The 14,611-nt window shown below is 29.8% G+C and overlaps 1 protein-coding gene and 3 long non-coding RNA genes across 5 annotated transcripts; 1 reads left to right on the top strand and 3 right to left on the bottom strand.

Annotated features, from left to right (window-relative positions):
* The first annotated feature begins 665 nt into the window (after window positions 1–665).
* On the top strand, window positions 666–2,431 carry LOC110889316 (probable xyloglucan endotransglucosylase/hydrolase protein 6). Its single transcript, XM_022136824.2, has 4 exons — window positions 666–927; window positions 1,174–1,274; window positions 1,374–1,570; window positions 1,812–2,431. The coding sequence occupies exons 1-4, from the start codon at window positions 732–734 to the stop codon at window positions 2,200–2,202; spliced, it is 885 nt and encodes a 294-aa protein (XP_021992516.1). The 5' UTR covers window positions 666–731; the 3' UTR covers window positions 2,203–2,431.
* A 5,310-nt stretch (window positions 2,432–7,741) lies between these two features.
* LOC110891661 lies at window positions 7,742–10,015 on the bottom strand. Of its 2 annotated transcripts, none has more exons than XR_002565461.2 (3): window positions 9,986–10,015; window positions 9,578–9,634; window positions 7,742–8,028 (listed from the first exon to the last, which is right to left on the bottom strand). It is a non-coding gene; the product is annotated as an uncharacterized LOC110891661 (long non-coding RNA). The 2 variants fall into 2 exon arrangements; XR_002565462.2 differs by having other exon boundaries at window positions 9,991–10,015.
* A 1,502-nt stretch (window positions 10,016–11,517) lies between these two features.
* On the bottom strand, window positions 11,518–12,904 carry LOC118483856. Its single transcript, XR_004871926.1, has 3 exons — window positions 12,826–12,904; window positions 11,810–11,883; window positions 11,518–11,557 (listed from the first exon to the last, which is right to left on the bottom strand). It is a non-coding gene; the product is annotated as an uncharacterized LOC118483856 (long non-coding RNA).
* An 8-nt stretch (window positions 12,905–12,912) lies between these two features.
* LOC110891662 lies at window positions 12,913–14,300 on the bottom strand. The gene is made up of 3 exons (XR_002565463.2): window positions 14,222–14,300; window positions 13,205–13,278; window positions 12,913–12,952 (listed from the first exon to the last, which is right to left on the bottom strand). It is a non-coding gene; the product is annotated as an uncharacterized LOC110891662 (long non-coding RNA).
* Window positions 14,301–14,611: the final 311 nt, after the last annotated feature.

Here is a 14,611-nt window from a genome sequence, read left to right as displayed (position 1 = left end):
TTTGACTTGTACATTGTGTATTAATACTTGTACATTGAAATCCCATCACTAGTGATGACCACCCTCACTACATTTCTATCACTAGTGATAGAATATTGGGTGATGACATGGCATGATTTGATTGGATATTAGGAGTGATAGAATTCTATCACTAGTGACCACCCCTCTCCCCTAATGCAGTATCCTACATCGAAGGTAATGTACGCGAGGGAACAATAAAATGAAAGATATGGAGATAGTTAGAATGATATGTACTCATGACTTAGTGGTCTAGCAGTATGGTGTTTGTTTGCCCCCTATAAAATAGTGTAGGTCTAAATCTATATAGTTGCATGGTTAGATGGTATTTAGCCATTTAGGTATCAAAAGTTTGTTGTTCAAAAGGTTAGGGAAATACGTAAATTTGATACGATACATGATAGTCGAGGAGTCGATCTTGGACATAACCCTGAGCAGGATGGATTTAAACGTGTTCTGTTAGTTGTGGGGTCCAATCGACAGCTAATCATAAGCTGAGCCTAAGCAAAAAGCGATACCACTTTACAATGGACCCCTCGTACTATTCAAACATACCAATGCCAGTCCCTTTACAGTTTACACACCTATCCTCAATCATCACTCTCCCTATCTAAAAACTTTTCTATATATAGCCCCCTCCCACAAGTTCTAATTTATTCCTCACACAGCATATAACTTAACAGAAAACTTTCATCATTCTTGTATATCAAAAAATGGCCTATTCTTTGAGCATATTTCGTAAAAACGTTCTTGTCACACTTTTCCTAATCGGGTTCGCGCCATTGTTGCCCGTGACATATACAAAGCCGTCTACATTTCTTCAAGATTTTCGTATAACATGGTCTGATTCTCATATTAAACAACTTGATGGCGGGAAGGGGATCCAACTACTCCTCGACCAAAACTCGGGTATGTAACACACTTCTTTTATGTGTATGTCATGTCAGTACATGTAGTCCTTATGCATCATGACATATTGACATGTGAATTCAGTGGCGGATCTAAAACTTTTTTTTTACTGTTGTCATTGTTATATAATATTTGATGAATCGTTATCACATAGTTATATAACATATAAAAATGATTATAAGATATATTTGTCACGTGACACGAGTAGCTTGTGATTTTCATAAACGTTATTTTCATATGTTATAGGATGTGGGTTCGCTTCAAAGAACAAGTATTTGTTTGGACGTGTGAGCATGAAGATCAAGCTTATTCCTGGTGACTCCGCCGGCACAGTCACTGCCTTTTACGTATGAATTTGATCTACAATGTAGAACTTGCTTATGATTTGTTTAACTTATATATTTATTAATTAACCATCATTGTTCTTCCATGGTTCTTGATGATAGATGAACTCGGATACTGATCAAATACGCGATGAGCTTGACTTCGAATTCTTGGGGAACCGGACTGGGCAACCATATTCGGTCCAAACCAATGTGTTTGCCCATGGAAAAGGTGATAGAGAACAAAGGGTTAACCTATGGTTTGACCCTTCTGCTGACTTCCATGTTTACTCAATCCTATGGAACCACCAACATGTTGTGTAAGTTATTTTTTAATGGATTTTTAACGGCGAACACACCTCTAAAAAATCTTCTTTTCAGATCCACTTATTGTTCACTATGTGGGATAAACACCTGGTGTCACTAGGACAACAGGTTCTAGGCACATGTTGTGAAAATACAACTAACAATTATGTGGATAAACACCTGGTGCCACTAGGCCAAGAGGCTTCAGGCGCATGTTGTGAAAGTACAACTAACAATGTATGATCACTTATATAGGTTTTCAGTGGATGAAGTGCCTATAAGAGTGTACAAGAACAATGAAGCCAAAGGAACCCCTTTTCCAAAATCTCAACCAATGGGAATTTACTCCACATTATGGGAAGCAGATGATTGGGCAACAAGGGGTGGGCTTGAAAAAATAGATTGGAAGAAAGCACCATTTTATGCATATTATAAAGACTTTGATATCGAAGGATGCGCTACACCAGACCCAAGTGTTTGTGCTTCCAACCCAACCAATTGGTGGGAGGGTACAAGCTACCAACAACTAGATGCCGTTGCAGCGCGTCGATACCGATGGGTTCGTATGAACCACATGGTGTACGATTATTGCACCGATAAACAAAGGAACCCCGTCCCGCCACCGGAATGCTTGGATGGAATTTAAGAACATCATTTAACCATTCATAATATGATGCATAAGATTGGATGGGGGCAAGAAAGTAAATTGTTATTGTTAATTGTATCTACCCAAAATAAATTGTCTTGCAATAAATTAAGACAATGAGAATTGAGATATACATATGCAAATGTGTTTTAAAAAAGTATTCACACTTGTACAATTTAAGGCTATTTAAAAAATAACTATGATACAATCACAATGATTGAATTATGAATTTATGATCATGTATGAAGACAATTTTAATTGAGAATATATTAAATAAAATTTAAATACAAAAAGTGAAAGACATGATTGGTATTTTACACTTCTATTCACGTTACCGAACACAAATGAACACGAACGAACACAAACAAACATGTTACCGAATGTTCACGAACATAAATGAATGAACGCGACCTCTATTCATGTTCGTTGATTTAACTAAACTAAGTTTTTTGTTCGTGTTCGTCCATTTATTAGACGAACAAACACAAACGAACTTTCTGCCGAATGTTCATGAACTATACGCTGAAAGTTCAAATTTTTTTAGGCCTAACTAAAACATCACACTTCTTGTACTATATTAATGATGGGATAACCATTGTCCGGGGAGATACATCATACAATAATTGGAACGGGTCCTACAAAGGTTGTCAAGACGTTTGAGGTTGTGGCACATGTGGATTAAGGAAGTGGTCACAAGTCTAGGCACGTGCACATTAAGGTACTGATGGATTATTGTCGGAGAGCCAAAACATGGTTAACTAACTAACCTCCTTTTGTAGTTGGACCCCCTAACACATGCCCTCGTTCGGTTCTTTCTAAAAAGTACAAGTTTTCATGCACAAGGGACCTAACTAGGTTGTAGATACTATGAGATCTTGGATTCAAACTAGGTACAAACAGTTGTCATGGATAAATTCCGTTTTCAAGTCGCGCTAAGTTCGAGCTAGTTTGCGGTGGGGAGGTTAAATAAGATTAAGCATATTAATTGTATAGCTCGTAAAGTGAATTAGGATAAAGCATAAACGATATTTAATACATTGATTGTTTACAAGATAAGTACAAAATTTACAATCAAATTATATAACCTATAAAAAGCTATGTCCGTGGCCTTTGTTTTTTTAATTTTTTTTCCTTTTTTTTTTGTCTTTTCCTACCAATTTTGAGTTTTTTTTTAATTTACGTTTTCGGCCCTTATGGTTTGTGTGTTGTTTCTTAAATACTAAATTCTTTTGCAATTTACAGTTTTCATCAACTTTTTAACTTTACGTTTTTACCCCTTGCACTAATTTTTTGTGGTTTTTATCTTTTACGTATTTTTCCCATCTCTTGTAATGTACGTTTTCGGCCCTTATGATTTGTTTGTTGTTTCTTAAATACCAAGTTCTTTTGTAATTTACAATTTTCGTCAACGTTTAAACTTTAAGCTTTTACCCCTTGCACAATATTTTTCTTTCTTTTTTGTTGTTTTGTTTTTTTACTTAGAACCTTTAATTTTCAGCATTGACTCTTACAACCTCCTAACTTTCTAAATACTTTTTAACCAACTTTTACGTCTTTGTTTTTATTTACGTGTCCCTATAAACTTAAGTTGATTAGCATTCACACTGACAACCTTTTTACTTTGTAAATACTTTTCTAATCGAGTCTTACACTTGATGTAAGACATGTGTCGACATACTTTTGTATCGGATCAAAAATCGGGTTGCCCCGCTGCGAAGCGCGGGTGTAACACCCTAGTTGTTAAAAAAAACTAATATATCTATACCTATTTTTTATTCAATATTATTATTTCTAACATAACTCGCGTCTATTGCATGCTGCAACTCGACTTGCTTTTCATAACCAACTCTTTTAGTTAGTTTGGTGAGTTTGTTGTTGATCCATCTGTCCGAATCGATAACATATTAAGAAATACGTGATAGCCGTTCAAATACGTCCATGTCTTCATTAGAGCTTGACATTCTAAACCAACAAGCTTACATATCAATGATGCTATATTTAAACTAATTAACTAAACAACAACAATAAAGAAAAGAATGGAAACGTATTATGAAGTTGTTACGCATAGGCTCAAACACATTATTGTAGCCATTTGCTTTTATGATGACATCTTGGTCATAAAGACCATAAGAACAACTCATTCGTCATTGCCAACTAAGTTGTTAACCAAAATATAAATAACAAAGGACAACCCCAAAAAAATATTTATGTAAAAAGGACTCATCATATTTGACCCTAAAGTAAATACACATCACAAAATAGAAAATTTATATATTTAGGCTTAGAGATCTGGTATTCAACGGTTGCTTGTATTAAGCCTTCGCAACTTTATAAAACCGGATTTTAAACGTCACAGCCTATCAACACATTTAAACCGAAAAAAAAATAGAAATCTATATATTTATATATTATCGACTAGCAATTCGGTACCTGCATCTACATTAGGTAAAAAGTCTCGGATGAACACGTAGTGTCATCGTCATTGACAACAGAACCCAACGAGAACAAAACCCACCACCATAATAAAAACAGTTAATAACATCATATTAACATAAACAGACAAACCACATCTACATTACATTAACAATCACGGTTGAGCACGAATTGGCATGGCCTTACAAAGACAACGGTATCAATAAGTAAACAACATAACCGTTCCCTAAATAAAAAAAAAAGAAGAAAACATTTGTAGCATGTAATCCTAACATCAGGTTGGGTAGCTGGCTTTCATAAATTTCAAGAACTCACATGTTTTGTTGTCACATGAAACCTAACAATAAATTAAAGCTTTTGGAGAAGTTTTAAAATCTTAATAAACGAGCTTTCATACTTTCTGCTGATTCCACGTGGATTCGACATCATACTTATCCTTTATTAGTAAAAGGTGAATAGGACACTTTTAACTTTATTTTTGACCGACCTTACGACATCGATCACTCGATTTAGGACTCGCACGTTGTGACGAACTTATTAAACGGGAAAAAATAGACGACGTAAACACACTGAACCACACACGTACGTTGCCCCATGTTAACTCACAAAATTTAGAACGAAGCGTATAACAAAATGTAAAATCGTTGAACCACACACACACATTGTGCCGTGTTAAGTCGCAAAATTTATGTCTGAACGTAAAACGAAAAATTTTTGCAAAATATGAAAAACATAGGGGATCAAAGTCGAAAGTAAAAAAGGTTGTGAGGTTTAATTGGAAAAACTAAAAACTTTTGGGTTAAAACTACAAAATCAAGTAGTTTTGGGTTTAAAGTGAAACATCAATATTTTTTTTTTTTTGAAAAACCCCCCCAAAACATGGGGTACAACACCACTAAGCATCCTGTACAACACAACTATGCACAAAAAACTCATTAAGCATCATGTACAAACCCACTATGCACAAACATCTTTCAAATTAATAATATATAAATATATAAATTAGGAAGGTAACTAGAACATTATAACTAGTTATTTAGTGATAGAGTTGATTACGTTTTTCGTTCTTGTGGTTTATCAAAAATCACTATTTCAGTTTATTAGTTTAAAAATTGTCAAAACAGTTCCCGTGGTTTCAATTTCGTAACTATTACATTCCACCCTTACTAACATCATTCATATATTCTGTTAGTTTATTTGAAATGACCATAAAGCCCTTGTTATTAAGACTAAAATTAAAATAAATAGAGCCAGTTACGTTTTTCGTCCCCGTGGTTTGTTAAAATAACCATTACAGCCCATTAGTTCTAAAAATTACCAAAATAGTACCATATGGACGAAAAACGCAATGGTTATCATTTAACAAGCCACAAGGACGAAAAATGTAACTAACTCTTTATTTATTTTTAAAGAAACCACGGGGACTAAAAAAATGGACTGTAATGGTTATTTTTAACAAACCACTTGTACGAAAAGCGTAACTAACTTTTTATTTATTTTAAATTTAACTTTAATAACAGGAGCATTACGGTTATTTCAAATAAACTAACAGAATAACTAGATGGTGTTAGTGTGGGTGAACTGTAATAGTTACGAAAGTAAAACCACAAGAACTATTTTTGCAATTTTTAAACTAATGGACTGAAATAGTGATTTTTGACAAACCACAAGGACTAAAAACGTAATTAACTCAATGTCTCAAACTTTACGTATTCAATGTCTTAATATATTCATTTTTATCGATCATGTTTTTAATAATCATTATATATTTATTTTCAAAGATGTGTATCACACATATTCGTTCAAAGTCACATTAATTTATGAATTAATTATTGTTTTCGTCGGTTTCTCAAAAATCACTACTTCAGTTCATTAGTTTAAAAATTGTGATTTCAGTCCCTGTGGTTTCACTTTCGTAACCATTTCAGTCCACCTCGTTACTTACAGAATAAATGGAGAAATAGTTGCGAAAGTGAAACCACAGAGACTAAAATCGCAAATTTTAAATTAATTGACTGAAATAGTGATTTTTGACAAACCACATGAACGAAAACAATAATTAACTCATTAGTAATTGACCATATCTTAGTCATGTGTGAAATATAAAACAACTCACTTTTATATTAAAAGGGTGTAATTTTAACTAAAATGCAACAAAATACGTTTTAGTTTTTTTTTTTTTTTTCTTTTCGAACAGCAATTGTAGGGGCCAAAGGACCCACTATCCCATAGGGCGAGACAAGCTTTTGAACCCTGCCCAGGCCCAACTCCATACTGAAATCCCAATATGTACACAGCAGGAGTCAAACCTGGGACCTACCCAGAGGAGAAACCTTACGGAAAACTCCTCTGACCAACTGAGCTATACCATGTTGGCTACAAAATACGTTTTAGTAGATAAAAAAATATATCTTTTACAGTCACAGCCATATTTAGTGATCTTTAAATGTATGAACTTGAAACTTGGAACAAGTATCAGGCCAGGCTTTTCTTTCTTGGCCCTTGTACTGCTTTACTGGCCCAATGCTCATGGCCCAAATCGTAAAACAACTCAAATTCTCCAATTGAGTCATTTCTCAATTTTATCACGGCCCAAATAGTAAAACAACTCAAATTCTCCAATTGAGTCATTTCTCAATTTTATCACGAGTCATTTCTCAATTTTAAACATCCTTCCTTGTTTTGGGTTCAAGTCTCACCGACGACAAGAGTAAAGAAATTTACCGTTAAAAAACATCATTGCTTGCATAGTAATATCGGAAGCGTTATCTCTATTATGTATTAACTAGGTTATCACCCGCGAACTTCGCGGGTAGAAAAATTTACTTTATATTAATCGAGTTATGTCATTAAATAAAATAAAAATACATGTTTTCAAACGTAATTTTTTTATAATTGTTTTGAATTGAAAGTTGTAGTCAATGGGTTGCGAGTAAGGTCAGAAACTTCGGGCAAGAACCGGAGGTAGAAACTTGCCTCTCTGAACGACCCATGAAACAAAAAAAAAACTTTTCTTTTTTATAATAAAATATACACATGAAGTTGTTCGAACCTGCAAAACAAACTCATTTAATTAAATTTAGAAGTTAATTAAAAGTTTAAATTAGAAAATATAAACAACAAAAACTTTATTCATTAAAATATACACATGAAGTTGTTAACCTGAGCTTCACCAACATCTCTGCATCATCGACATCGCAGAGTACATCCAAAATCATTTAACATCCTAAACCTGTAACAACCACCCAGATAAGAGACTTAATCTTCCAAGTACCTCGAATGGTTTGTCGGATCATTCAAAATCCAGTATGTTTAACGCAACTTCACAACTCTATGAAACAATCGGCTCTGGATCTTTGGAGAATTCCTCAAATAGAGATATACATTGGTCATCTACAAAAATGGTTTATTAAGGTCAGAAACATCAAGTTTTTCATAAAAGTGTCCCGAGTCAACCCAACACAGCCGTTTTGACCCTAAAAACCATGTTTGACTACCTACCCAATATAGTCCATTTTCCACAAAATATTATTAAAAAGTATAGTAGATTTTAGAAGCATGGTTACCTTATATTTTTGGTTTTAAAAATGTGGCAACTCTCTCTCTATCCTCTTTTCTCTGTATTAAATTATTCTTTTTTCCTTTTCCTTTCAGTTTTTCGTTCAGAATATAATTCAGATTATAACAACCTCTTATTTTTTATACTTAAATGTGAATCTAATTGTTCAAACTTATTTGTCTACAATCAACAAAATCTCATATAACCAGCAATTTCATGCACAATCAAAGGTGTCACAATCAAACACAAACATAATTCAATCTACACATTTCTCAAAACACAATCTCTAACATCACTAACCTGTAGCAATTATTCAAAACCCTAACTAATGTGTTGTGCACTCACTAATATCTGCTACACATGTCTCACTTATTCATCTTCACAACTTTAAACACATCTTATCTAACACCTTATGCCAATCAACAAAATCTCATATATACATAAACCTTGAATATTACTCAAACACATCTTATTTAATGAATCAAAATAAAAACACATAAACCTTGAATATTACTCAATTTATGACTACTATCCCACAAAACAAAACTTTGTCAACAAATTATACTAACTTATGCAATGGTAAACCATAAAAATAACAAATTAATTTAGATGATTAGCCTTGCAGAAAACCCAAATCGGGAAAGTTTACCAGAATCGTTAACGAAAAAAATCAGACTCAGATTGGGTTACTCAAGCGGATATTAATCACGAAAAAAATCAGACTCAGATTGCCATTACTTCAAAAATTAAATTTAAAATAATGATTGAATTCAAAATTTAAAATTTAAAATCTGAAAATCAAATCACTAATATCCAATCCCGTAAATCAAGCAAACTTATTAGAAAAGTCTAACCTTTCAAATTAAAATTCAATATACAGATTCGAAATTTAAAATCAAACACATTAATGGCAAACTTTCAAATCTAATAAGTTCTGTTCAAACTTATTTGTCTAAAATCAACAAAATCTCATATAACCAGCAATTTCATGCACAATCAAAGGTGTCACAATCAAACACAGACATAATTCAATCTACACATTTCTCATAACACAATCTCTAACATCACTAACCTGTAGCAATAATTCAAAACCCTAACTAATGTGTTGTGCACTCACTAATATCTGCTACACATGTCTCACTTATTCATCTTCACAACTTCAAACACATCTTATCTAATACCTTATGCCAATCAACAAAATCTCATACATCAATCAGCAATACAATGCACATTCAAAGACCTCACAATCAATTTCAAACATCAATCAATATACAAAATTTCTCAAGGCACAAATTTTAATATCACTAACCTAATGCACTACTACTCAATAATGTGTCGGTGCCATGAAAAAACATCATAACCTTAACTAATGTGTTAACTTACCAAGGCTCAAGGCTGTATATTTTCCCAATGTTGTTTGTCCGACGCATCGTCACAAATCTAACAACCGAGTCAATCAAATTATTAGTTAAAACCCAATAAACAAAGTATACTAATATCCAATCCCGTAAATCAAGCAAACTTATTAGGAAAGACTAACTTTTCAAATTTAAATTCAATTTACAGATTCGAAATTTAAAATCAAACACATTAATGGCAAACTTTAAAATTTAAATTTAACATAATAATTGACTTCAAAATTGAAAATTTAAAATCAAACACAATAATGGTTTATTCCAAAATTTAAATTTAGAATAATGATTAACTTCAAAATTTAAAATTTAAAATCTGAAAATCAAATCACTAATATCTAATCCCGTAAATCAAGCAAACTTATTAGGAAAGTCTAACCTTACCAAGCAAAACCAACCGACATGGTACAAATATACATATCAAAAAACAAACAACACCAACGAAACTGAACTAACCTGTTTTTGGTCGACGAACAATTCGAAAAATATAGGATCATAGTGCTCAATCGACTTTAATAACGAAGGAGCATTGTTTTCATTATCCATAACTGCAAAGGAAGTAACCATTGTTTAAAAAAATATAACGGTAATCTATTTATAGAAACAAAGTCTATTTACAGAAACCGAATCATAATTTCGAATACAAAAATCATCTTTAACAACCCTAATCTATTTATAGAAACAAAAACAGATTTAAAAAGAAATTAAAGACATCTTTAAAGAATTAAAAACTAACTAAATACAAAAATTATAACTAAAATACAAAAAATTATAACTCACAAAACAGCGCAAGATATACCTTTTCTTCAACTTCTCATAGGAACCCATTCAATAGTTCCTTGTAGGGGAAGTAGTCTGAAAGAAGCTCTTCACCTAAAATTACAAAACACAAAACGTTTGTGAGATATGCAACTCGAGTACAAAAACAATAGTCAAAGACTCGAAGCATCCCTAAAATTACAAATAATATAGTCAAAGCATCTCATAAAAAAACATCAAGATTTCAAAGCATACAAAATTTAAAATCAAACACAATAATGGTTTACTTCAAAATTTAAATTTAAAATAATGATTGACTTCAAAATTTAAAATTTAAAATCTGAAAATCAAATCACTAATATCCAATCCCGTAAATCAAGCAAACTTATTAGGAAAATCTAACCTTTCAAATTTAAATTCAATTTACAGATTCGAAATTTAAAATGAAACACATTATTGGAAAACTTATAAATTTAAAATTTAAATAGAAACCTTAATTCCGGAAAAATTATCATACTAAAAATAAATCACTAAAATTTAAATTTGAGGTTTCAAAAAAAAATCATTAACAAAATTTAAAATTGCTCAAAAATATAAATTTAAAATTTGAATTCCGGAAATAGAAACCCTAACTCCGGAAAATTATCATACTAAAAATAATTCACTAACGAAATTTAAAATTGATCAAAATTTTAAATTTAAAATTTAAATTCCGGAAATATAAATAGAAACCTTAAAATTTTAAATTTGAGGTTTCAAAAAACGTAACACCATTTATTTATAGAAACAGAAACTTTAATTCCGCAAAATTATCATACAAAAAATAAATCACTAACGAAATTTAAAATTTCTCGAAATTTAAAATTTAAAATTTAAATTAGAAACCTCAAAATTTAAAATTTAAAATTTGAATTCTAAAAATTATATAACTAACATCCAATGCCATAAATTATCATACTAAATATAAATAACCATTTATTTGCTATAAGTTTAAAACAAAATAAAAAAAGATAAATATCAGTTTACTTAAAATATGATTAGTAATTAGAATACACATAAACGTACCAAAAATATCGGGTCATCTTCATCAATAAGCTTTAAAAATGAAGGACTGTTGTGCAAGGGATGCATATCTGAAAAATATATATGAAGGTTTTTAAAAACGAAGGAGCATTGTTTTCATTATCCATAACTGCAAAGAAAGTAACCATTGTTTAATAAAAATATAACGGTAATCTATTTATAGAAAAAAAGTCTATTTACAGAAACCGAATCATAATTTAGAATACAAAAATCATCTTTAACAACCCTAATCTATTTATAGAAACAAAAACAGATTTAAAAAGAAATTAAAGACATCTTTAAAGAATTAAAAACTAATTAAATACAAAAATTATAACTAAAATATAAAAAATTATAACTCACAAAACAGTGCAAGATATACCTTTTCTTCAACTTCTCATAGGAACCCATTCAATAGTTCCTTGTAGGGGAAGGAGTCTGAAAGAAGCTCTTCACCTAAAATTACAAAACACAAAAGGTTTGTGAGATATGCAACTCGAGTACAAAAACAATAGTCAAAGACTCGAAGCATCCCTAAAATTACAAATAATATAGTCAAAGCATCTAATAAAAAACATCAAGATTTCAAAGCATACAAAATTTAAAATCAAACACAATAATGGTTTACTTCAAATTTTAAATTTAAAATAATGATTGACTTCAAAATTTAAAATTTAAAATCTGAAAATCAAATCACTATTATCCAATCCCGTAAATCAAGCAAACTTATTAGGAAAATCTAACCTTTCAAATTCAAATTCAATTTACAGATTCGAAATTTAAAATGAAACACATTAATGGAAAACTTTTAAATTTAAAATTTAAATAGAAACCTTAATTCCGGAAAAATTATCATACTAAAAATAAATCACTAAAATTTAAATTTGAGGTTTCAAAAAAAATCATTAACAAAATTTAAAAATGCTCAAAAATAAAAATTTAAAATTTGAATTCAGGAAATAGAAACCCTAATTCCGGAAAATAATCATACTAAAAATAATTCACTAACGAAATTTAAAATTGATGAAAATTTTAAATTTAAAATTTAAATTCCGGAAATATAAATAGAAACCTTAAAATTTTAAATTTGAGGTTTCAAAAAACGTAACACCATTTATTTATAGAAACAGAAACCTTAATTCCGCAAAATTATCATATTTAAAATAAATCACTAACGAAATTTAAAATTGCTCAAAATTTTAAATTTAAAATTTAAATTAGAAACCTCAAAATTTAAAATTTGAATTCTGAAAATTATATCACTAACATCCAATGCCATAAATTATCATACTAAATATAAATAACCATTTATTTGCTATAAGTTTAAAACAAAATAAAAAAAGATAAATATCAGTTTACTTAAAATATGATTAGTAATTAGAATACACATAAACGTACCAAAAATATCGGGTCATCTTCATCAATAAGCTTTAAAAATGAAGGACTGTTGTGCAAGGGATGCATATCTGAAAAATATATATGAAGGTTTTTAAAAACGAAGGAGCATTGTTTTCATTATCCATAACTGCAAAGAAAGTAACCATTGTTTAATAAAAATATAACGGTAATCTATTTATAGAAACAAAGTCTATTTACAGAAACCGAATCATAATTTCGAATACAAAAATCATCTTTAACAACCCTAATCTATTTATAGAAACAAAAACAGATTTAAAAAGAAATTAAAGACATCTTTAAAGAATTAAAAACTAATTAAATACAAAAATTATAACTAAAATATAAAAAATTATAACTCACAAAACAGTGCAAGATATACCTTTTCTTCAACTTCTCATAGGAACCCATTCAATAGTTCCTTGTAGGGGAAGGAGTCTGAAAGAAGCTCTTCACCTAAAATTACAAAACACAAAAGGTTTGTGAGATATGCAACTCGAGTACAAAAACAATAGTCAAAGACTCGAAGCATCCCTAAAATTACAAATAATATAGTCAAAGCATCTCATAAAAAAACATCAAGATTTCAAAGCATACAAAATTTAAAATCAAACACAATAATGGTTTACTTCAAATTTTAAATTTAAAATAATGATTGACTTCAAAATTTAAAATTTAAAATCTGAAAATCAAATCACTATTATCCAATCCCGTAAATCAAGCAAACTTATTAGGAAAATCTAACCTTTCAAATTCAAATTCAATTTACAGATTCGAAATTTAAAATGAAACACATTAATGGAAAACTTTTAAATTTAAAATTTAAATAGAAACCTTAATTCCGGAAAAATTATCATACTAAAAATAAATCACTAAAATTTAAATTTGAGGTTTCAAAAAAAATCATTAACAAAATTTAAAAATGCTCAAAAATAAAAATTTAAAATTTGAATTCAGGAAATAGAAACCCTAATTCCGGAAAATAATCATACTAAAAATAATTCACTAACGAAATTTAAAATTGATGAAAATTTTAAATTTAAAATTTAAATTCCGGAAATATAAATAGAAACCTTAAAATTTTAAATTTGAGGTTTCAAAAAACGTAACACCATTTATTTATAGAAACAGAAACCTTAATTCCGCAAAATTATCATACTAAAAATAAATCACTAACGAAATTTAAAATTGCTCAAAATTTTAAATTTAAAATTTAAATTAGAAACCTCAAAATTTAAAATTTGAATTCTGAAAATTATATCACTAACATCCAATGCCATAAATTATCATACTAAATATAAATCACCATTTATTTGCTATAAGTTTAAAACAAAATAAAAAAAGATAAATATCAGTTTACTTAAAATATGATTAGTAATTAGAATTCACATAAACGTACCAAAAATATCGGGTCATCTTCATCAATAAGCTTTAAAAATGAAGGACTGTTGTGCAAGGGATGCATATCTGAAAAATATATATGAAGGTTTTTAAAAACGAAGGAGCATTGTTTTCATAATCCATAACTGCAAAGGAAGTAACCATTGTTTAAAAAAAATATAACGGTAATCTATTTATAGAAACAAAGTCTATTTACAGAAACCGAATCATAATTTCGAATATAAAAATCATCTTTAACAACCCTAATCTATTTATAGAAACAAAACAGATTTAAAAAGAAATTAAAGACATCTTTAAAGAATTAAAAACTAATTAAATACAAAAATTATAACTAAAATACAAAAAATTATAACTCACAAAACAGTGCCAGATATACCTTTTCTTCAAC

This window comes from Helianthus annuus, chromosome 11 (genome assembly GCF_002127325.2).
Source record: "Helianthus annuus cultivar XRQ/B chromosome 11, HanXRQr2.0-SUNRISE, whole genome shotgun sequence".
In the NCBI taxonomy this organism is placed as follows: Eukaryota; Viridiplantae; Streptophyta; class Magnoliopsida; order Asterales; family Asteraceae; genus Helianthus; species Helianthus annuus.
The sequence above is the reverse complement of the archived record's forward strand: the minus strand, read 5'-3'. Positions and strand labels throughout refer to the sequence as shown.

Bases quoted from the DNA above. Each gene is read 5' to 3' on its own strand.
- LOC110889316 (XM_022136824.2), top strand. From the start codon at position 732: ATGGCCTATTCTTTGAGCATATTTCGTAAAAACGTTCTTGTCACACTT. The intron at 1,275-1,373 runs GTATGAATTTGA...TCTTGATGATAG, and splicing joins GCACAGTCACTGCCTTTTAC to ATGAACTCGGATACTGATCA. The intron at 1,571-1,811 runs GTAAGTTATTTT...TCACTTATATAG, and splicing joins TGGAACCACCAACATGTTGT to GTTTTCAGTGGATGAAGTGC.